We start from the raw sequence: 24,658 nt of genomic DNA, 5'->3' as shown, positions 1-24,658 counted from the left end.
CACCACACGGGTCCCCAGAGAGACGGTGCAACGTTCAGGTCCAGAATACCGAAGTATACCGGGAATCACCTGTACTTAAAAACACGTAAATTGATAACACTATAAACAATAACACTAAACATTAAACGACAAAAAAGCTACCAACTGGTTTTATAATTTATACCACCATAAACGGAGGTACGGTATTTTAATTTCATTATAAGTATTATAATGGAACTCTACACATGTTTGTTAATTGTCCGTTCAATCGAACCGACGGTCGGATATGTGAACTGTGGGGGTCGAGGGTTAGAATGGCATTCAAATTTTAGAATGACAATTTGGTCGTTTTAGAAAATTACTGTACTTGAATGTATGTTATGTGCAAATGCAAATTGTTAGTCGTAAATGCGAGGGAGGGGTTAAGAGGTGCACGTTTAATCCAGTGTTAACATTTATTTTAGCATCATATTTAAGGATACTGTTGTTGATAAGAATTCGTCTGGACATGTTATGTGCCTTGTTCTACTCGATCAACCAAAATTAGTACAATGTCGGTCATACAGGAGTGTGATTTCATTCATGAGTAGTATTCACAGAGCCCCGATGACACTAACCTACCTAAAGTTATGGTTAAAAAAGTAATCTTGAGTGACTTAATTCTGAGCTCAGACATGATCATCGCAATCATTTCCAAAGACGTGTGGGGTCCTGCGAGAGCAGGTCCCGACTACAAACAGCTGGGAAGCAGAATCGGAAGTAGCTGCGTTGCCCTCGAAATGTGATGTTGCTGCTGTTGTTGCTGCTGTAGTTGCTTCTGTTGCTGTAATAAACGCAGGGAGGTGGTGTTCCGTGATGGGATGACGCCTTGGATTAAAGCCTCTGTTCAAACTCACCCGATTGACGCCCTTGATCGTCGCATTTTATCAACTCTGATATTGTAGACTCTCACATGTTAAGCTCTATCATAGTGAAACATAATATTATAACCTATGAACTACAACCTATCCATTGTAACGCTGTAAAAGAATATTACCTATTGGGTTTCACTCCCTCGTCGAGAAGGCCGCTCTCTTCCTTTTCTAAAGTTACATGCTAATTTCTCTGCATTCACTTTAAATCGAGGACAAAGTTTTTCCATTTATTCAAAATAAGCGCATAATTACACACCGAGATGCACTTACATATTCATGCATGAAGCACAATTGGCACAATTACCCTTCGGTATGTTAAAAGACATGCGGATTGTGCCTTCAAAAATTAACAATCGAATGCAAATATCCTGAAAGACAAAGGATTGGATCCTAGGGGGGGAGTTATAAGGCGGCTCAGAAGCAGAGCTCAATGCCATTTCGAGAGGGAACTTGATGAGGTTGGACGCTCGACTCGTCGCTCTGCTGATCGCCCTTCAACCGCGATACAACGCAGCCTGGCGAGCACAATTGCTGTGTCGACAGTTAGGCGACTTTGCGTCGGGAGAGTTCGTGGCGACATCTTCAGACGGGTTCCAGACATCGATATACCGTGAATCTCCAAGTAAGTGTCTATTTTCGCGGATAAACTCGTTCTTGTTTTAGCAGTTAACAAAATCCAAAACTCAACGCTAAACATCCTTGCCGATAGCGTACTTTTGACTCGATAACACCGCTACTGTTACTACGCTCACATGGAGCAGAGACGCTCTCCACAGCCCCACGCACACGGGGGCAAGGAACCATTAAATTGCTCTGTGTGTGGTAAGTCCTTTTCACGGCCATCACATCTTCAGAGACACCAGAGAACACACACGGGCGAGAAGCCGTTCCTGTGCTCTGTGTGCGCCAAGCGCGTGGGGGCGGAGCCTCGCTGTAGTGACGTCACCTCTGTTACGTCATAGCCACGCCTCCACCCGCAGTCGAGAGGAATGCACACGAGTGAGCAGCAGCAGAAGAAGCCTTTGCAGAGCGAATCGTCAACGAGGTGAGCGTCCCTATGGGAACCTCATTTGCCAGTAAAAATATGATAATTGTTTTTTTTACCCTTCTATCTGGCAACAAAACTGACACCTTTTTACAGTGCGCCTTTTGGCGTCATCAGGTCCAACCCATGTGAGACTAGGCTCTAAGGAAAGCTGTCTCGGGTGTGGACCAATCAACTTCAAGGACAGTGCACATTATCAGAGTTATGTTCTTTTGTTTGTATTATGACTGCAGGTATTGCGGTCTATGCAAACATGACTCCTTGTAAAAAGGTGTCAGTTTTGTTGCCAGATAGAAGGGTAAAAAAACAATTATCGTGAGCGTCCCTGTTGACGATGTGTGTTGTTTATTTTTATTGCACGTTTTGACTACAAACTAAAGCTTCATTATATTTGAATATGTTGATATTTGGATTTTCTGCAACCAAATTATGACTATTAGTTAGGTTACTTGGCATGCTCTGATATGTTACTGTTACTGTCATTGTTTAGACCCAAAGCAAGTCAACATTTAAAACGTTCATAACTAACCTGTTTAAATGTCATATAATATAATTAACATGTCTATAATGATTGTGTTCTGATTGCCTGCATAATTGTGCCCTGCATTGCATGTATTGAATGTTTTCCAACACGGGGGAGCAGTCTGCCTTTTAGTTCAGACCCAAGCTGCTGCCATAGACGTCTCCTATCTGTGATGTCACAGCCACATGGGCGGTACCTCTGACATCAAGTGACCTACGACGTCATTCTCGAGTTATAACAAATGATTAAAGTATGGTCATTTGACCCCAATGACCTACAAGACATAGGGGGCCTTTATCAAACAGTCGATTAATACAAATGGGCTGTGCATAAACATGCTTGTCTGGATTAGAGGTTAAACATCACGGTATTGTCTGGCGATTATGTTTAATGCAATAGGCAGTTGGAATAAACATGTTCGCGTGGGTGGATGAGTGAGCGATCTGACACACGCGTGAGTGGGCAAACAAGCGAGTGAGTGGACTTGTAAAACAAACGGCACGAAAGTGATTTGATTGGTACAGCGAGTGATCAAATTTGTAATAATTGAGAGGATGAGTGATTCAAAAGGCTGATAAATCTGAGCGTTTTTACAACCTCCCCAGGCCCTCCAACATCAAACAGAAACTATTCCTTCCCAACAACATGGACAGACAACGCAAGTGGGCTGAGATCTTGGAGGACTATGATGGTAAGTCCCAAATACCTTATGCTCTCATACTCTGATGGTGCATTGTCTTTGAGTTGTGCGCCTTTTGGCGTCATCTGGTCCAACCCATGTGAGACTAGGCTCTAAGGAAAGCTGTCTCGGGTGTGGACCAATCAACTTCAAGGACAGTGCACATTATCAGAGTTATGTCTTTTGTTTGTATTATGACTGCAGGTATTGTGGTCTATGCAAACATGACTCCTTGTAAAAAGGTGTCAGTTGTGTTGCCAGATAGAAGGGTAAAAAAACAATTATCCCAAATACCTGCAGCACGTGGTTTTTATGCAGAGGAGGCAGCTCCCTGATTAATTATTTTTAGTGGACATGGCTTGGTGGTGATGGGAAGAGGTAAACGGTCAAGGGTGGCAGACAACATGGATTTAGAGCTGCGTTTCAGCCATATTGGTTTAATTTGGGGTCTCAACTTTATGAAATTGATGATCTCAACATGCTTACAAAAATATTACTTGTAATGTTTTACTGCCATGTGACTAATGTTTCTCAACAGCAGGTCATGTTATGTGTTAAGAGGTAATTACAAGAATCTCAGAATTAGTTGTGTGAATATCCACGTGCTTCGTTCTCTAATACATGACTCGTCCTTTGAATTAATTTTGTTTTCCGTAGCCCGGGAGTCATGGCGCCAGTCGACCACGTGGGGGGACATTATGGATGAAGTGGACCCTTTCCCAGGCCAAAGCTATGAAAATCGTTCCCCAAAGGTGTGTATGGGGTCTATGGGAGTCAAACACCACATTCTCTCCACACTCCCACACCATTGCACCAAAACATTGCTACACCTCACATCACCACACCATCTCTTCACATCACCTTTCTCATCACACCACACCACCACCAACTCAATACAATATACTCTTAGGTTTTTTCGGTAAAGTCACGTATGTGACTCTTTCTTAGGTTTTTTCGGTAAAGTCACATACGTGAGTATGAATGCTTGCAGTCACGAAAGCTTCAAATCGAGAATCAATGCAATATCATAGAGCCTCGTAAAGCGTCAATACCATCACAAGGCACCGTCTCTCCAGAACATTCCACAATTTCACCTCTCCGTATCACAACACCATCTCCCAACACCATCAATCCATCTCTCCACCATCACGTCATGCCATATCCCACTCGTGCAGGCAAATGAAGTCGCCATTCATTACCAATAAAGACAGAATGATATCAGGCAATCTCTTGAATTATGTCTGTGAGCTGATTGGAAGTTGCCATTCCAGTTACCCATTATGGGTGCTGCAATAAAATGTGTCCAGATTATGGGCATCCAGATCTTTACAATAGAACATTCTGTGGAAACTATTGCCCGTGATGATTGTTGCCAACAATCGCCATGAAATCGTTGTAGACTATCACTGCATTAAGTGCGTGTATTGAATTTGTGAGAATATGAGGATGTAACATGTATTTTGATAACATTAGGTGATAGTGTATATTCATACGTGTGCTAGCATGTTTGCATGAGTTAATGTGCATTCTTGCATCCGTACATAGATGTGCCAGTATGCATTTTTGTTTGTCTATGTGCCCGTCCATGTTTGTGTGCCTGCGAGAATGGATTTTGTCCTGAGTGCACGTCTGATTGGTCATGTGCTTATCTTCGCGTGAACAGAGGAGCATTGGGGAGGTGAAGAATTTCAGCGGAGTGAAGCGTCTCCAGGAGGACAAGCGCCTTGCAAAGGAGAAATGCACAATGGAAGAGAAGCGCCCCAATGAGGTGAAGCGCCTCGCCAAGGTGAAGCACCAAACGGAGCAGAAGTGCCTTCGAAACAAAATCCTCAACGACGTAAAACGCGTCATGGAAAAGCGCCTCCTTGAAGAAACGCGCTTCATAGAGGAAAAGCGCCTTCGCGAGGTGAAGCGTCTCAAGGAGAAGCATCTCGAGGAAGAGAAGCGCCTCATAGATGTGAAGCGGGTCAAGGAAGAGAAGCGCCTCATGGAGGAGAAGCGGGTGGAAGAAGAGAAGCGCCTCCTTGAGGTGCAGCGGGTCAAGGAAGAGAAGCACCTCATGGAGGAGAATCGCCTCTTTGAGGTGAAGCGTCTCATAGAGCTGAAGCGTCTCGAGAAGAAGAAGAAGCGTCTTGAGGAGAGGCGCTTTCGCAAGGTGAAGCTCCTCGAGGAGAAACGTCTCATGCAGGAGAAGCGCCTCGTTGAGGTGAAGCGTCAAGAGGAGGAGGAGCACTTGATGGAGGAGAAGCGTCTTGTGGAGCAAAAGTGCCTCGAGGAAGAGCAGCGCCTCGCCAAGATCGAGCGACAATGGCTCCAGACCGCTACCACCAGCAGCAGCACCACTACCACTGCCACCACCACTACCACTGACACCACCTCCACCACCGCCGCCATCGCCGCCGCCACGTCCTCCAATCCTGTGTGGGGCCCAATAGCTCCGAGCTTTGGAGAAGAGGGCTTCCAAGAAGATAAAGCAAACTCCGGAGTTTCAGGATGTACATTGATGACGCGTTCGTTGGATATATGGCCTTGACTTCAACATAGACGCACAGTGAACAAATGTGGTGAACTAATAAGGAAATCATGGGGAATTATATGTTAACGCTTTGGTATTCCTAGAACGGAAAATGGTTTGCATTATACTGGAAATGTGTGAACATAGAACATAATACATATTCCCTTCGAGTTTTGACGTAAAAATGATTGCAGATGAATAAAAACGTATTTTTTACAAATGTTTGTCCGGTCTTTATTTTATAATGTTCCCAGAAAAAACATGTTAAGAGAATTTCAGGTGGAGGATCTCCGTCACACAAGTGTGCCCTTAACCGGCAGCATCTTGGCTGTCTACCCGATTAACACGTGTTCCTTGAGTGGAAAGGTCCCCGTAGTTAATCGTTCATCAACGTACCAGTCCCTAATCCCGAAGTATGTCGGGGATAAACTGTACTTTATAACATGTAAACTGTAATACTATGAACGATAACACTAATCATTAAACGATTATAAACTTATAACCATATACACGGAGGTAAGGTATTATAATATCATTAGAATCACAGTGTGGTCGTATAAGAATCATGCACATGTGAAAATGCAAATCGTTAGTCGTAAATGCGAGGGAGGGGTTAAGAGGTGCACGTTTAATCCAGTGTTAACATTTATTTTAGCATCATATTTAAGGACACTGTTGTTGATAAGAATTCGTCTGGACATGTCATGTGACTTGTTCTACTCGATCAACCAAAATTAGTACAATGTCGGTCATACAGGAGTGTGATTTCATTCATGAGTAGTATTCACAGAGCCCCGATGACACTAACCTACCTAAAGTTACGGTTAAACAAAGAAATCTTGAGTGACTTAATTCTCAGCTCAGACATGATCATCGCAATCATTTCCAAAGACGTGTGGGCTCCTGCGAGAGCAGGTCCTGACTCCAAACAGCTGGGCAGCAGAATCGGAAGTAGCTGCGTCGCCCTCGAAATGTGATGTTGCTGCTGTTGTTGTCGCTGCTGTTGTTGCTTCTGTTGCTGTAATAAACGCAGGGAGGTGGTGTTCCGTGATGGGATGACGCCTTTGATTAAAGCCTCTGATCAAACTCACCCGATTGACGCCCTTGATCGTCGCATTTGATCAACTCTGATATTGTACACTCTCACATGATAAGCTTTATCATAGTGAAACATAATATTATAACCTATGAACTACAACCTATCCATTGTAACGCTGTAAAAGAATATTACCTATTGGGTTTCACTCCCTCGTCGAGAAGGCAGCTCTCTTCCTTTTCTAAAGTTAAATGTAATTTCTCTGCATTCACTTTAAATCGAGGACGAAGTTTTTCCATTTATTCAAAATAAGCGCACAATTACACACCGAGATGCACTTACATATTCACGCATGAAGCACAATGGGCACATTACCCTTCGGTATGTTAATAGACATGCGGATTGTACCTTCCAAAATTAACAATCGAATGCAAATATCCTGAAAGACAAAGGATTGGATCCTAGGGGGAAGGGGAGTTATAAGGCGGCTCAGAAGCAGAGCTCAATGCCATTTCGAGAGGGAACTTGATGAGGTTGGACGCTCGACTCGTCGCTCTGCTGATCGCCCTTCAACCGCGAGACAACGCAGCCTGGCGAGCACAATTGCTGTGTCGACAGTTAGGCGACTTTGCGTCGGGAGAGTTCGTGGCGACATCTTCAGACGGGTTCCAGACATCGATATACCGTGAATCTCCAAGTAAGTGTCTATTTTCGCGGATAAACTCTTAAACGTGTTCGTCGTCAAATTAGCGGTATTTTTTTGCGTCTCGGTTAGACGCGAGTGTCGTTCTTGTTTTAGCAGTTAACAAAATCCACAACTCAACGCTAAACATCATTGCGGCCGATAGCGTACATTTGACTCGATAACACCGGTGCTGTTACTACGCTCACATGGAGCAGAGACGCTCTCCACAGCCCCACGCACACGGAGGCCAGAAGCCATTCAATTGCTCTGTGTGTGGGAAGTCCTTTTCACGGCCATCACATCTTCAGAGACACCAGAGAACACACACGGGCGAGAAGCCATTCCTGTGCTCTGCGTGTGGGAAGGCATTTGCACAATTGTCAACTCTTCAAACTCATCAGAGAACACACACGGGCGAGAAGTCATTCCAGTGCTCTGTGTGTGTGGAGGCATTTGCACACTCGTCAACTCTTCAAGACCATCAGAGAACACACACGGGCGAGAAGCCATTCCTGTGCCCTGTGTGTGGGAAGGCATTTGCACAATCGTCAACTCTTCAAGACCATCAAAGAACACACACGGGCGAGAAGCCATTCCTGTGCCCTGTGTGTGGGAAGGCATTTGCACACTCGGTAACTCTTCAAGACCATCAGAGAACACACACGGGCGAGAAGCCATTCCTGTGCTCTGTGTGTGGGGAGGCATTTGCACAGGCATCAACTCTTCAAAACCATCGGAGAACACACACGGGCGACAAGCCGTTCCTGTGCTCTGTGTGTGGGAAGACATTTGCACACTCGTCAACTCTTCAGAGTCACCAGAGAACACACACGGGCGAGAAGCCATTCCTGTGCTCTGTGTGTGGAAAGTCATTTGCACAGTCTTCAAAACGGAAGAGGCATCAGAAGGTCCACGATGATAGGAAGCTGAAATCAAAAGCTGAAATTCAAGGTGCTGCAATGAATCCTGAAGATAATTCCACCTTCGATCCCATGCAATTGGATCCCGAGAGATGGCTGGATGTAATGGAGTGGCTCGAGGATCGAACCGAGAGCTAGCGTTGACTGAAATATAATGTTGCATGCGGTTATACCTATTAAGCTGTCTTGAGTACTTTTGTGTGTAATTCTGACCCTTTGGTTTTGCAGTTCGTTTGAGAGTTTATTGACGTGCAGGTAGTGATTACTTGGTGAAGTGGTGTGATGAGCAGTGGTTGTGAGATGGTTCAATTCCAGACAATATTGTTGTGTTTAAGTCTTCCTGTTGAGCTAAAGTTGGAATGCATCTGTAGTTAGATCTTTACTAAACATTTTTTTTACGTTTTTTTTTCAAGTATAAAGCTTTTTTTGGTTGGTAATAATCGACTTTAGGATGTACATTGATGACGCGTTCGTTGGACTTCAACATAGACGAACAGTGAACAAACGTGGTGAACTAATAAGGAAATCATGGGGAATTATACTTTAACGCTTTGGTATTCCTGGAACGGAAATGGTTTGCATTGTACTGTAACTGTTTGAGCATATGACATAATAAATATTCCATTCGAGTTTTGACGTAAAAGTGATTGCAGATGAATAAAAACGTATTTTAACAAATGTGTGTCCGTTTATTTATTTTATAATGTTTATAGCAAAAACGTGTTTTAAGCGAGTTTTAGGTGGAGGATCGTCGTCACACAAATCTGCCCTTAACCGGCAGCATCTTGGCTGTCTCTCCATTAACATGTGTCCCTGGAGGGGAAAGGTCCCCATTATAAATCTATTCGCAACGTTACGGCCCCTAATCATCAAGTATGACGTGTGAACTGTAACACTATCAACGATAACAAAAATAGTTAAAATAAATAATCTATTAACTAGTTTAATCATTTATAACACCAAAAACAGAGGTACGGTATTATTAGTTTTGAACAAAATAAACGGAGGTTCGTAATTATAATCGCATAATAATAATTATAATCGCACTGTGATAATCTTAGAATCATACTGTGACCATATGCATGTTAAGTGAATGCGAACCGGGGGTAGGATATGCAAGATTTGAATCTCATTACAATTATTAAAATCCCACGTTAGTCGTATTAGAATAAAACTGTCCACTGTTGGATGAATGTCATGTTAATTGAATCGAATAGCTATATACGGTATGTAAACAGATAAAGTGTATAACAATCACATATTATAACATAATTGCATTTCATATGATATGAAAAAACTACGTTCATTTAAAAAAACTGAGAATTTCGTTTATAATAGTGTACGTGCAAGCGAACTGTGCTCGTATGCATGTAATATGCATCTATGGCCTTTGGACATGCGAACCGGTGGTCGGATATGCGAATTGGGGGGTGCAGGATTATGATCGGATAAAAATGATTAGAATAACACTATGATAGTATTAGAATTACACTGAGCTAGAATGTATGTTATATGTTGATGCACATCGGGAGTCGTAAATGCGGCCTGGGTGGTGCCAGATTTAGAATCGCATCAAAATTATTAAAATCGCACCATGGTCGTATTAGAATCAAGCTGCCCACTGCTGGTAGAATGTTCCATCTCAATGGAACCGAATAGCAATATACATCTTCTTGGTTCTTTTGGTAAAGTCACGTAGAAGGGAAGTAATAAAATAATAAAAATAAAACATAATAAAATAATTCTCACGACGTTTCGGCCACAACGCAAGCAGCCGTCCTCAGGTGGAGAACAGGTCCGTCAAGTAGACAGAGTCTGAATGTCACGCTCCAGGCTTGGAGCGACTATTTATGCTGCTGCGATGGAGGGGCGAAGAGCGTCTTGACAAAATAATTTGCATATCAAGAGGAGTTTAGCATATTTATGGGAAATGCAGATATGCGATTAGCACTACTTGTGAAATGCGTAGGAGGTTTGGCGAGGGGTTTAAAGTCATTATGCCCGTGCATTATGCAGGATTAGCAGCATCAAAGGGAGGGAGTAAGGTCAGAATTAATAATATACAGCATTGATATTGGGCGTGGAGCCTACAAGCGCAACCTTGCGCATTTTGACTTGGTTCTCGACGCCCGTCCCGCGCCCATGGTGAAATCTTGTGCATTTCGGGGCGTCAAGGGCTCGCACCACAGCCTTGAAGGATTAGGCAGGTCCCTGACTTCTTTTGAAGAATATGACCAGGCTCCAGGCACCGGTACCTCGAACGTGGCGGATCCGTGAGGCACCCCGGGCATCAGGGGCTCAGAAACTGTGGGCGCCACAACACATTTCCTTTGGAAATACGGTTTCCGTTGCCGAGCGCCCCACCACGTCGGACACACCAGACTTGGGCTGTACAGGACATGGGGATGAGCTGTCTGGGTGGGGACGGACATAAGTCTTGAGGCGGGATGGGTGGACGAACCAACGGCGACGCCCTATCTGTATTCATACACACTGCAGCCGTTTCACCTCTATGACTTCAGCTGTATCATAATAAACGATATCACTCAACATTAAATGACTATAAACTGGTTTTCTAATTCATTACACCATAAACGGAGGTACGGTATTCAAATCTCATTAGAAGTATTATAATCGCACTCTGCTCATATGTATGTAAAGCGAACGTTCCATCGAACCGGGGGTTGGATATGCAAACTGGGGTGGGGTGCAGGGTTAGAATCGAATTCAAATTCCTAGAATAACAATATTGTCGTATTAGCATTTTACTGTGCTTGACTGTATGTTAAGTGTAAATGCAAATTGTTAGTCGTAAATGCGAGGCAGAGGTTAAGAGGTGCATGTTTAATCCAGTGTTAACGTTTATTTTAGCATCAAATTTAAGGACAATATTGGAAATAAAAGTTCGTCTGCACGTGCCTTGTTCGTCTCGATCAACCAAAATTAGTACAATGTCGGTCATAAAGGAGTACGAGTTCTTTCATGAATAGTATTCGCTGAGCCCCCAGATACTAACCTACACACAGTCATGGTTAAACAAAGTAACGTTTAGTCACTTAATTCTCAGCTCAGACATGATCATCGCAATCATTTCCAAAGATTTGTGGGGTCCCGCGAGAGCAGGGCCTGGCTACAAATAGTCGAGCAGCAGAAACAGCAGAATCAGAAGTAGTTGCGTCGCCCTCAAAATGTGTTGTTGCTGCTGCTGTTATTGTTGCTGCTGTAGTTACTTCTGTTGCTGTTATATATTGGGTGGTGGCTCATTTACTCATCACCACCCATAATCATCAGCATCAACACCCATTATCATCACCAATCATCATTATCACTATCAACTCACCATCACCAACCATCGTCACCACCACCACCACCCAACCATCACAACCAACATTCATCATAACCACCACCAATCATCCATCATCATCAACACCCATAATCACAACAACCCATCATCATCACCACCCATCATCATAACCTCACCAATCATTACCACCACCCATGATCATTACTACCACCCATCATAATCACTACACATTATCATCACCAACCATCATCATTACCACCCTTCATAATCACCACCCATCATCATCACCACCATCCATTATCAAGAAACAGCATCATCACCACCCATCATAAATTAACAAATACACACAGCGACAAACATAGATATGTAACCTGACACAGACATAGATAACAGACACACACAAATAAACAATCTCATTAACAACTTATGTTCTATGCAAACATGACTCCTTGTAAAAAGGTGTCAGTTTTGTTGCCAGATAGAAGGGTAAAAAAACAATTATCCCAAATACCTGCAGCACGTGGTTTTTATGCAGAGGAGGCAGCTCCCTGATTAATTATTTTTAGTGGACGTGGCTTGGTGGTGATGGGAAGAGGTAAACGGTTAAGGGTGGCAGACAACATGGATTTAGAGCTGCGTTTCAGCCATATTGGTTTAATTTGGGGTCTCAACTTTATGAAATTGATGATCTCAACATGCTTACAAAAATATTACTTGTAATGTTTTACTGCCATGTGACTAATGTTTCTCAACAGCAGGTCATGTTATGTGTTAAGAGGTAATTACAAGAATCTCAGAATTAGTTGTGTGAATATCCACGTGCTTCGTTCTCTAATACATGACTCGTCCTTTGAATTAATTTTGTTTTCCGTAGCCCGGGAGTCATGGCGCCAGTCGACCACGTGGGGGGACATTATGGATGAAGTGGACCCTTTCCCAGGCCAAAGCTATGAAAATCGTTCCCCAAAGGTGTGTATGGGGTCTATGGGAGTCAAACACCACATTCTCTCCACACTCCCACACCATTGCACCAAAACATTGCTACACCTCACATCACCACACCATCTCTTCACATCACCTTTCTCATCACACCACACCACCACCAACTCAATACAATATACTCTTAGGTTTTTTCGGTAAAGTCACGTATGTGACTCTTTCTTAGGTTTTTTCGGTAAAGTCACATACGTGAGTATGAATGCTTGCAGTCACGAAAGCTTCAAATCGAGAATCAATACAATATCATAGAGCCTCATAAAGCGTCAATACCATCACAAGGCACCGTCTCTCCAGAACATTCCACAATTTCACCTCTCCGTATCACAACACCATCTCCCAACACCATCACTCCATCTCTCCACCATCACGTCATGCCATATCCCACTCGTGCAGGCAAATGAAGTCGCCATTCATTACCAATGAAGACAGAATGATATCAGGCAATCTCATGAATTATGTCTGTGAGCTGATTGGAAGTTGCCATTCCAGTTACCCATTATGGGTGCTGCAATAAAATGTGTCCAGATTATGGGCATACAGATCTTTACAATAGAAGATTCTGTGGAAACTATTGCCCGTGATGATTGTTGCCAACAATCGCCATGAAATCGTTGTAGACTATCACTGCATTAAGTGCGTGTATTGAATTTGTGAGAATATGAGGATGTAACATGTATTTTGATAACATTAGGTGATAGTGTATATTCATACGTGTGCTAGCATGTTTGCATGAGTTAATGTGCATTCTTGCATCCGTACATAGATGTGCCAGTATGCATTTTTGTTTGTCTATGTGCCCGTCCATGTTTGTGTGCCTGCGAGAATGGATTTTGTCCTGAGTGCACGTCTGATTGGTCATGTGCTTATCTTCGCGTGAACAGAGGAGCATTGGGGAGGTGAAGAATTTCAGCGGAGTGAAGCGTCTCCAGGAGGACAAGCGCCTTGCAAAGGAAAAATGCACAATGGAAGAGAAGCGCCCCAATGAGGTGAAGCGCCTCGCCAAGGTGAAGCACCAAACGGAGCAGAAGTGCCTTCGAAACAAAATCCTCAACGACGTAAAACGCGTCATGGAAAAGCGCCTCCTTGAAGAAACGCGCTTCATAGAGGAAAAGCGCCTTCGCGAGGTGAAGCGTCTCAAGGAGAAGCATCTGGAGGAAGAGAAGCGCCTCATAGATGTGAAGCGGGTCAAGGAAGAGAAGCGCCTCATGGAGGAGAAGCGGGTGGAAGAAGAGAAGCGCCTCCTTGAGGTGCAGCGGGTCGAGGAAGAGAAGCACCTCATGGAGGAGAATCGCCTCTTTGAGGTGAAGCGTCTCATAGAGCTGAAGCGTCTCGAGAAGAAGAAGAAGCGTCTTGAGGAGAGGCGCTTTCGCAAGGTGAAGCTCCTCGAGGAGAAACGTCTCATGCAGGAGAAGCGCCTCGTTGAGGTGAAGCGTCAAGAGGAGGAGGAGCACTTGATGGAGGAGAAGCGTCTTGTGGAGCAAAAGTGCCTCGAGGAAGAGCAGCGCCTCGCCAAGATCGAGCGACAATGGCTCCAGACCGCTACCACCAGCAGCAGCACCACTACCACTGCCACCACCACTACCACTGACACCACCTCCACCACCGCCGCCATCGCCGCCGCCACGTCCTCCAATCCTGTGTGGGGCCCAATAGCTCCGAGCTTTGGAGAAGAGGGCTTCCAAGAAGATAAAGCAAACTCCGGAGTTTCAGGATGTACATTGATGACGCGTTCGTTGGATATATGGCCTTGACTTCAACATAGACGCACAATGAACAAATGTGGTGAACTAATAAGGAAATCATGGGGAATTATATGTTAACGCTTTGGTATTCCTAGAACGGAAAATGGTTTGCATTATACTGGAAATGTGTGAACATAGAACATAATACATATTCCCTTCGAGTTTTGACGTAAAAATGATTGCAGATGAATAAAAACGTATTTTTTACAAATGTTTGTCCGGTCTTTATTTTATAATGTTCCCAGAAAAAACATGTTAAGAGAATTTCAGGTGGAGGATCTCCGTCACACAAGTGTGCCCTTAACCGGCAGCATCTTGGCTGTCTACCCGATTAACACGTGTTCCTTGAGTGGAAAGGTCCCCGTAGTTAATCGTTCATCAACGTACCAGTCCCTAATCCCGAAGTATGTCGGGGATAAACTGTACTTTATAACATGTAAACTGTAATACTATGAACGATAACACTAATCATTAAACGATTATAAACTTATAACCATATACACGGAGGTAAGGTATTATAATATCATTAGAATCACAGTGTGGTCGTATAAGAATCATGCACATGTGAAAATGCAAATCGTTAGTCGTAAATGCGAGGGAGGGGTTAAGAGGTGCACGTTTAATCCAGTGTTAACATTTATTTTAGCATCATATTTAAGGACACTGTTGTTGATAAGAATTCGTCTGGACATGTCATGTGACTTGTTCTGCTCGATCAACCAAAATTAGTACAATGTCGGTCATACAGGAGTGTGATTTCATTCATGAGTAGTATTCACAGAGCCCCGATGACACTAACCTACCTAAAGTTATGGTTAAACAAAGAAATCTTGAGTGACTTAATTCTCAGCTCAGACATGATCATCGCAATCATTTCCAAAGACGTGTGGGCTCCTGCGAGAGCAGGTCCTGACTCCAAACAGCTGGGCAGCAGAATCGGAAGTAGCTGCGTCGCCCTCGAAATGTGATGTTGCTGCTGTTGTTGTCGCTGCTGTTGTTGCTTCTGTTGCTGTAATAAACGCAGGGAGGTGGTGTTCCGTGATGGGATGACGCCTTTGATTAAAGCCTCTGATCAAACTCACCCGATTGACGCCCTTGATCGTCGCATTTGATCAACTCTGATATTGTACACTCTCACATGATAAGCTTTATCATAGTGAAACATAATATTATAACCTATGAACTACAACCTATCCATTGTAACGCTGTAAAAGAATATTACCTATTGGGTTTCACTCCCTCGTCGAGAAGGCAGCTCTCTTCCTTTTCTAAAGTTAAATGTAATTTCTCTGCATTCACTTTAAATCGAGGACAAAGTTTTACCATTTATTCAAAATAAGCGCACAATTACACACCGAGATGCACTTACATATTCACGCATGAAGCACAATGGGCACATTACCCTTCGGTATGTTAATAGACATGCGGATTGTACCTTCCAAAATTAACAATCGAATGCAAATATCCTGAAAGACAAAGGATTGGATCCTAGGGGGGGGAGTTATAAGGCGGCTCAGAAGCAGAGCTCAATGCCATTTCGAGAGGGAACTTGATGAGGTTGGACGCTCGACTCGTCGCTCTGCTGATCGCCCTTCAACCGCGAGACAACGCAGCCTCGCGAGCACAATTGCTGTGTCGACAGTTAGGCGACTTTGCGTCGGGAGAGTTCGTGGCGACATCTTCAGACGGGTTCCAGACATCGATATACCGTGAATCTCCAAGTAAGTGTCTATTTTCGCGGATAAACTCTTAAACGTGTTCGTCGTCAAATTAGCGGTATTTTTTTGCGTCTCGGTTAGACGCGAGTGTCGTTCTTGTTTTAGCAGTTAACAAAATCCACAACTCAACGCTAAACATCATTGCGGCCGATAGCGTACATTTGACTCGATAACACCGGTGCTGTTACTACGCTCACATGGAGCAGAGACGCTCTCCACAGCCCCACGCACACGGAGGCAAGAAGCCATTCAATTGCTCTGTGTGTGGGAAGTCCTTTTCACGGCCATCACATCTTCAGAGACACCAGAGAACACACACGGGCGAGAAGCCATTCCTGTGCTCTGCGTGTGGGAAGGCATTTGCACACTCGTCAACTCTTCAAGACCATCAGAGAACACACACGGGCGAGAAGCCATTCCTGTGCCCTGTGTGTGGGAAGGCATTTGCACAATCGTCAACTCTTCAAGACCATCAAAGAACACACACGGGCGAGAAGCCATTCCTGTGCCCTGTGTGTGGGAAGGCATTTGCACACTCGGTAACTCTTCAAGACCATCAGAGAACACACACGGGCGAGAAGCCATTCCTGTGCTCTGTGTGTGGGGAGGCATTTGCACAGGCATCAACTCTTCAAAACCATCGGAGAACACACACGGGGGAGAAGCCATTCCTGTGCTCTGTGTGTGGGAAGACATTTGCACACTCATCAACTCTTCAAGATCATAAGAAAACACACACGGGGGAGAAGCCATTCCTGTGCACTGTGTGTGGGAAGACGTTTGCACAGTCTTCAAAACGGAAGAGGCATCAGAAGGTCCACGATGATAGGAAGCTGAAATCAAAAGCTGAAATTCAAGGTGCTGCAATGAGTCCTGAAGATAATTCCACCTTCGATCCCATGCAGTTGGATCCCGAGAAATGGCTGGATGTAATGGAGTGGCTCGAGGATCAACCCGAGAGCTAGCGGTGACTGAAATATAATGTTGCATGCGGTTATACCTATTAAGCTGTCTTGAGTACTTTTGTGTGTAATTCTGACTCTTTAGTTTTACAGTTCGTTTGAGAGTTTCTTGACGTGCACGTGGTGAGTTTTGATGTTGTCGGATTACTTGGTGAAGTGGTGTGATGAGCAGTGGTTGTAAACGTTTTTTTCAAGTATTAAGCTTTTTTTGGTTGATAATAGTCGACTTTAGGATATACATTGATGACGCGTTCGTTGGATATATTGCCTTGACTTCAACATAGACGCACAGTGAACAAATGTGGTGAACTAATAAGGACATCATGGGGAATGATACTTTAACGCTTTGGTATTCCTGGAACGGATATGATTTGCATTGTACTGTAACTGTTTGAACATAGGACGTAATAAACATTGCCTTCGAGTTTTGACGTAAAATTGTTGCAGATGAATAAAAACGTATTTTAACAAATGTTTGTCAGTTCTTTATTGTATAATGTTCCTAGCAAAAACATGTTCAGAGAATTTCAGGTGGAGGATCTCCATCACACAAGTGTGCCCTTAACCCGCAGCATCTTAGCTGTCTACACGATTAACACGTGTTCATTGAGGGGAAAGGTCCCCGTAGTTAATCGTTCATCAACGTACCAGTCTCTAATTCCGAAGTATGTCGGGGAAAAACTGTACTCTATGACATGTAAACTGTAATCCTATGAACGATAACACTGAACATTAAACGATTATAAACTAGTGTTTTAATTTATAACCATTTAAACGGAGGTAAGGTATTATACTATCATTAGAAGCATTAGAATCACAGTGTGGTCGTATAAGAATCACGCACAAACCCATTATAAACTCATGAGATTATGAATCTTTACAATTATTATAACAATCACAAATTGTGACAAAGCGAAATTCCCACAAGTAAAACACCACGCTCACGTGACGAATTCTTAAACAAACTGCAACACTCAAGTGACAGAACTTAACAAAAAAACGCCGCAATAAAAAAAACATCAATGGACAAATCGTAAAAACAGACAACACACGCACGTTAGTAGCTGTTAGAAGAAGACAACACCTAGCACCTTCAACTATACACATCATACAGCCAACTCGTAAATGGGGCGGTATATGACAGCCTTCGCTTCTGTCGACGGGGCCAAGCAGCGAGTGTTTAACTCCATTGTTTCAGAATCCGTGTCATCACCCAGCCACAGCGCCTTACCCAAACTACATCTCCCCAACAAGGCAGCCTTCCCTATGCTGTGTATTTTAGCAGTTTATTTACGGACACACTTGAAGATAACAATTCGTCTAGAAAAGGCAGGCGACTTGTTCTACCAACATGATTTCAATTTATATCCGAAAGAAGTATGAGTTCATTCATGAGTAGTATTCACTAAGCACCGATGGCACTAACCTACACACAGTTATGATTAAACAAAGTAAACATTAGTCGCTCATCCCAGCTCAGACATGATCTTTGCAATAATTTCCAAATCCGTGTCGGGTCCCACGAGAACAGGGCACGTCCACAAACTCTCAAATTGTAAACTCACATTGCATACTCTAACATTATAAACTCTAACAATATAACCTTTAAACTATGAGCTATACATTGCGACGCTTTAAAATAACACTACAAACTAGTGTTATAGTAAACTATAATGATGTGAACTCTAACAATATAAGCTATGAGCGATACATTATAACGCTATAAAATAACATCATAAGCTAGTGTTACAGAATAGAACACCGTACATTGAAGTGTGATATTCGAATCTCATTCGAATTCTTAGCTTCACACCGTGATCCTATAGGAATCACACTATGCTCGTGAGTATGTAACATGTCTGTATGTAATATGTATGCATGTAAAATGTATGTATGTAACATGTATGCATGTAAAACGTATGTATGTAATATGGACGTGCCAACCAAGGGTGGAATATGTTAAATGGAAGGTTCAGGATCAAGATGGGATTGCAATTATTCGAATAACACTTTGGTAGTATTAGGATCAAGCTGTCCACTGCTGGATGAATGTTCCATCTCAATGGCATCAAATAGCAATATTCAGTATGAGTATGTAAAATAATCGCACAAACCAATATTAGCCCGTGAAATAATGAATCGTTACAATTGTAATGACTCCGGACTCAGACTGCAGAGGGTTCTTTTATTTAGTCTTTAACGCGGTTTCAGACCCCAGGCGTCACGATATAGCAACGACGACGACGAGACAGCAACCAGCCAACACAGCCCCTAACCTCGTTCCTCACCTCTTGTCCCTTAGTTGACGCACTGTCTTTACATCACCCACCTCTATGACCTCTACCTGACCCCGCCATGGGCGGAGCAACTTGGGGGATTTTCCCGGTGGCACCTGTGGGCAATACAACCATGCCCTGTCCCCCACTGCCCATGGAAGCACGTGTTCCCGCCGCCCCGAGTTCTTTTCATTAGCGTATTGCGCTCTGGTGGGGAAAGGTCCTCGTTATGAATCGTTTCGCAACGTTCAGGTCCAGAATACCGAAGTATACCGGGAATCACCTGTACTTAAAAACACGTAAACTGATAACACTATAAACAATAACACTGAACATTAAACGTCTATAAACTATCAACTGGTTTTATAATTCATAGCACCATAAACGGAGGTACGGTATTTAAATCTAATTAGAAGTATTAAAATCGCACTCTACACATATGTATGTAAATTATCTGTTCAATCAAACCGGGGGTCGGATATGTGAACTGTGGGGGTACAGGGCAAGAATCGCATTCAAATTTTAGAATAACAATATGGTCGTATTAGCAAATTACTGTGCTTTAATGTAGGTTATGTGCAAATGCAAATTGTTAGTCGTAAATGCGAGGGAGGGGTTAAGAGGTGCACGTTTAATCCAGTTATAACATTTACTTTAGCATACTATTTAAGGACACTATTGTTGATAAGAATTCGTTTGGACGTGGCACGGGCCTTGTTCTACTCGATCAACAAAAATTTGTACAATGTCGGTCATAAGGGAGTGCGTTTTCATACATACGAGCAGAGTTCGCTTGCACGTTCACTCTACATACATATGCGCAGTGTGATTCCAAGACGATCACATTGCGATTCTAATACTTCTAATTATATTCTAATATCGTATTAGAATATCCTCTAATATTGTATTAGAATATCTCTATTCTTTGGTTCTTTCGGTAAAGTCACGTAGGTAGAAATAAAACAAAATAAATAACGACGTTTCGGAAGGCTGTCATATACCGCCCCATTTACGAGTTGGCTGTATGATGTGTATAGTTGAAGGTGCTAGGTGTTGTCTTCTTCTAACAGCTATTAACGTGCGTGTGTTGTCTGTTTTTAGAATTTGTTCATTGATGTGGTTCTTTTTATTGCGGCGTTTTTTTGTTGAGTTCTGTCACTTGAGTGTAGCAGTTTGTTGCCAGATAGAAGGGTAAAGAACCAATTATCATATTTTTACTGGCAAATGAGGTCCCCATAGTGTAGCAGTTTGTTTAAGAATTCGTCACGTGAGCGTGGTGTTTTGCTTGTTGGAATTTCGCTTTGTTACAATTTGTGATTGTTATAATAATTGTAACGATTCATAATCTCATGAGTTTATAATGGGTTTGTGCGTGTATTTATATAAATATATTCCGTCTTTTGTTATTTGATGACATCTAGCAGTGAAAATCGTGATTGTATATGACCATGTTGTAATTGTAATAATTTTTATCCGATCCTTGCACGTACACTATACATACATATTAGCGATTCGTATACGACCACACTGTGATTCTAATGATATTATAATACCTTACCTCAGTTTAAATGGTTATAAATTAAAACACTAGTTTATAATCGTTTAATGTTCAGTGTTATCGTTTATAGTATTACAGTTTACATGTTGTAGAGTACAGTTTATCCCCGACATACTTCGGGATTAGGGACTGGTACGTTGATGAACGATTAACTACGGGGACCTTTCACCTCAAGGAACACGTGTTAATCGTGTAGACAGCCAAGATGCTGCCGGTTAAGGGCACACTTGTGTGACGGAGATCCTCCACCTGAAATTCTCTTAACATAGGAACATTATAAAATAAAGACCGGACAAACATTTGTTAAAAATACGTTTTTATTCATCTGCAATCATTTTTACGTCAAAACTCGAAGGGAATATTTATTATGTCCTATGTTCACACATTTCCAGTACAATGCAAACCATTACCAAAGCGTTAAAGTGTCATTCCCCATGATTTCCTTATTAGTTCACCACATTTGTTCACTGTGCGTCTATGTTGTAGTCAAGGCCATATATCCAACGAACTTGTCATTCATGTACATCCTGAAATCGGCTATCTAAAGTCGATTAATACCAATAAAAACAGCTATATGCTCGAAAAAAAACCGTTTAAAATGTTGAGTAAAGATGTACCTACAGACGCATTCCAACTTTAGCTCAACAGGAACACTTAACGACTACAATTTAACCCTCTCACAACCAGTCCTCATCACACCACTTCGGCAAGTCATCCGATAACATTACAAACCACCACTGGGCACGTCATTAAACTCTCACAAAAACTGTAAAACTAAAATGGTCAAAATTACACACAAAAGTACTCGATACGGCTTAATATGACATCATATTTTTTCAGTCACCCCGAGCTCTCTGGTTGACTCTCGAGCCACTCCATTACATCCAGCCATCTCTCGGGATCCAACTGCATGGGATCGAAGGTGGAAACTTCTTCAGGAATCATTGCAGCACCTTGAATTTCAGCTTTTGATTTCAGTTTCCTATCATTGTGGACCTTTTGATGCCCGTTCCTGGTTGATGAGTGTGCAAATTTCTTCCCACACACAGAGCACAGGAATGGCTTCTCGCCCGTGTGTGTTCTCTGATGACTATGAAGAGTTGATGAGTCTGCAAATGCCTTCCCACACACAGGGCACAGGAATGGCTTCTCGCCCGTGTGTGTTCTCTGATGACTATGAAGATTTGATGACTTTGCAAATGTCTTCCCACACACAGGGCACAGGAATGGCTTCTCGCCCGTGTGTGTTCTCTGATGACTATTAAGAGTTGATGAGTCTGCAAATGCCTTCCCACACACAGGGCACAGGAATGGCTTCTCGCCCGTGTGTGTTCTCTGATGACTATGAAGAGTTGATGAGTCTGCAAATGCCTTCCCACACACAGGGCACAGGAATGGCTTCTCGCCCGTGTGTGTTCTCTGATGACTATGAAGATTTGATGACTTTGCAAATGTCTTCCCACACACAGGGCACAGGAATGGCTTCTCGCCCGTGTGTGTTCTCTGATGACTATGAAGATTTGATGACTTTGCAAATGTCATCCCACACACAGGGCACAGGAATGGCTTCTCGCCCGTGTGCATTCTCTGATGAGTTTGAAGAGTTGATGACCGTGCAAATGCCTTCCCACACACAGGGCACAGGAATGGCTTCTCGCCCGTGTGCGTTCTCTGATGAGTTTGAAGAGTTGTCGATTGTGCAAATGTCTTCCCGCACACAGGGCACAGGAATGGCTTCTCGCCCGTGTGTGTTCTCTGATGACTCTGAAGATGTGATGCCTGTGCAAATGTCTTCCCACACAAAGGGCACAGGAATGGCTTCTCGCCCGTGTGTGTTCTCTGATGACTCTGAAGATGTGATGAGTGTGCAAATGTTTTCCCACACACAGAGCACAGGAATGGCTGCTCACCCGTGTGTGTTCTCTGGTGTCTCTTAAGACTTGATGACCATGAAAATGCCTTCCCACACACAGAGCAATTGAATTGTTCCTTGCCCCCGTGTGCGTGGGGCTGTGGAGAGCGTCTCTGCTCCATGTGAGCGTAGTAACAGTAGTGGTGTTATTGAGTCAAAAGTACGCTATCGGCCGCAAGGATGTTTAGCGTTGAGTTTCAGATTTTGTTAACTGCTAAAACAAGAACGACACTCTAACCGAGACGCAAAAAAATCCCGCTAATTTGACGACGAAAACGTTTAAGAGTTTATCCCCGAAAATAGACACTTACTTGGAGATTCACGGTATATCGATGTCTGGAACCCGTCTGAAGATGTCGCCACGAACTCTCCCGACGCAAAGTCGCCTAACTGTCGACACAGCAATTGTGCTCGCCAGGCTGCGTTGTCTCGCGGTTGAAGGGCGAACAGCAGAGCGACGAGTCGAGCGTCCAACCTCATCAAGTTCCCTCTCGAAATGGCATTGAGCTCTGCTTCTGAGCCGCCTTATAACTCCCCCCCTCGGATCCAATCCTTTGTCTTTCAGGATTTTTGCATTCGATTGTTAATTTTGGAAGGTACAATCCGCATATCTATTAACATACCGAAGAGTAATGTGTCCATTGTACTTCATGCATGAATATGTAAGTGCATCTCAGTGTGTAATTGTGCGCTTATTTTGAATAAATGGAAAAACGTTGTCCTCGATTTAAAGTGAATGCAGAGAAATTAGCATGTAACTTTAGAAAAGGAAGAGAGCGGCCTTCTCGACGAGGGAGTGAAACCCAATAGGTAATATTATTTTACAGCGTTACAATGGATAGGTTGTAGTTCATAGGTTATACTATTATGTTTCACTATGATAGAGCTTAACATGTGAGAGTATACAATATCAGAGTTGATCAAATGCGAGCAGGCTACCTTGAGAGCGATCGCGAATGGGTTGCGTGTCTAGAAGAAGCCTCGCTCTTTCAGATGCCGTACCAGCTTCGTCAACTCTTCGCTACGATTCTGCTGTATTCCATGCCAGCAGATACGAAGGATCTCTGGGATAAATTCTACGACGAATTGGCCCGCGATTACGAGTACCAGTACCGCGAGCTGACCAACAAAGAACAAATGGTAAAGTTCAAGACCCTTCACAGCCTCCACGAGTTCCTCACGGCAGGTGGGATCGCTCTGTCGGACTTTGACGACCTCCCGCAGCTTTCCGAGTACCCACACTTGGTCTTGGACTCGCTGCTTGAGAACAACCATATCCGCCGCGAATTGGAAGGATATGATAGAAACGAGCTACAAGACATCGTAGAAGATGCTGACAGACTCAACACGAACCAGACAGAAATCTACGACGAAATTGTTGGCTCAGTCGAAGACAGTCAACCCGATCAAAAGCTGTTCTTCATCGATGGTCCGGGCGGCACGGGGAAGTCCACGCTGCTCAACCATGTGCTGGCGAAGATACGTCTTAAAGGCAAGATTGCGATTGCTGTTGCTTCCAGCGGCATTGCCTCGCTGCTGCTTCCAGGCGGCCGTACCGCACATTCCACGTTCAAGATCCCGTTGAAACCGACGAACATATCCACATGCTTCATTCGAAAACAGTCCAAGCTCAAAGCATTTATCAAGGAGGCAAGTCTTATCGTTTGGGATGAAGCCCCAATGACGCACTGGTTTGCGTCTGAAGCGGTGGATCGCACGCTTCGCGATATTTTGGACAATCTGTATGAACCGCTTGGAGGCAAAGTGGTTGTCCTGTCCGGTGACTTTCGACAGATTCTTCCAGTTGTCAAGAAAGGAACACCAGCTGATACTGTGGATGCGTGTTTCAAGTCGTCCGACCTGTGGTCCCACTTCAAGCAAGTTCATCTGA

General features: G+C 43.5%; 1 protein-coding gene across 1 annotated transcript in view; it reads right to left on the bottom strand.

The window, feature by feature from the left end:
- LOC133361317 (zinc finger protein 91-like) overlaps positions 1-24,365 on the bottom strand; it is a gene marked incomplete at its 3' end in the record, with an annotated part of 1,159,662 nt that extends 1,135,297 nt beyond the window's left edge. The window contains exons 1-3 of the mRNA XM_061580255.1: positions 24,324-24,365; positions 21,969-22,619; positions 10,671-10,684 (exon numbers count right to left, since the gene is read on the bottom strand). Coding sequence (XP_061436239.1) covers positions 10,671-10,684; positions 21,969-22,619; positions 24,324-24,365 — 707 coding nt within the window. The remainder of the gene's footprint in view (positions 1-10,670; positions 10,685-21,968; positions 22,620-24,323) is intronic.
- Positions 24,366-24,658: the final 293 nt, after the last annotated feature.

This window comes from Lethenteron reissneri, chromosome 72 (genome assembly GCF_015708825.2).
Source record: "Lethenteron reissneri isolate LAM-NWPU_2019-01 chromosome 72, ASM1570882v1, whole genome shotgun sequence".
Lineage (NCBI taxonomy): Eukaryota > Metazoa > Chordata > Hyperoartia > Petromyzontiformes > Petromyzontidae > Lethenteron > Lethenteron reissneri.
This window is presented reverse-complemented; position numbering and strand designations above follow the sequence as displayed.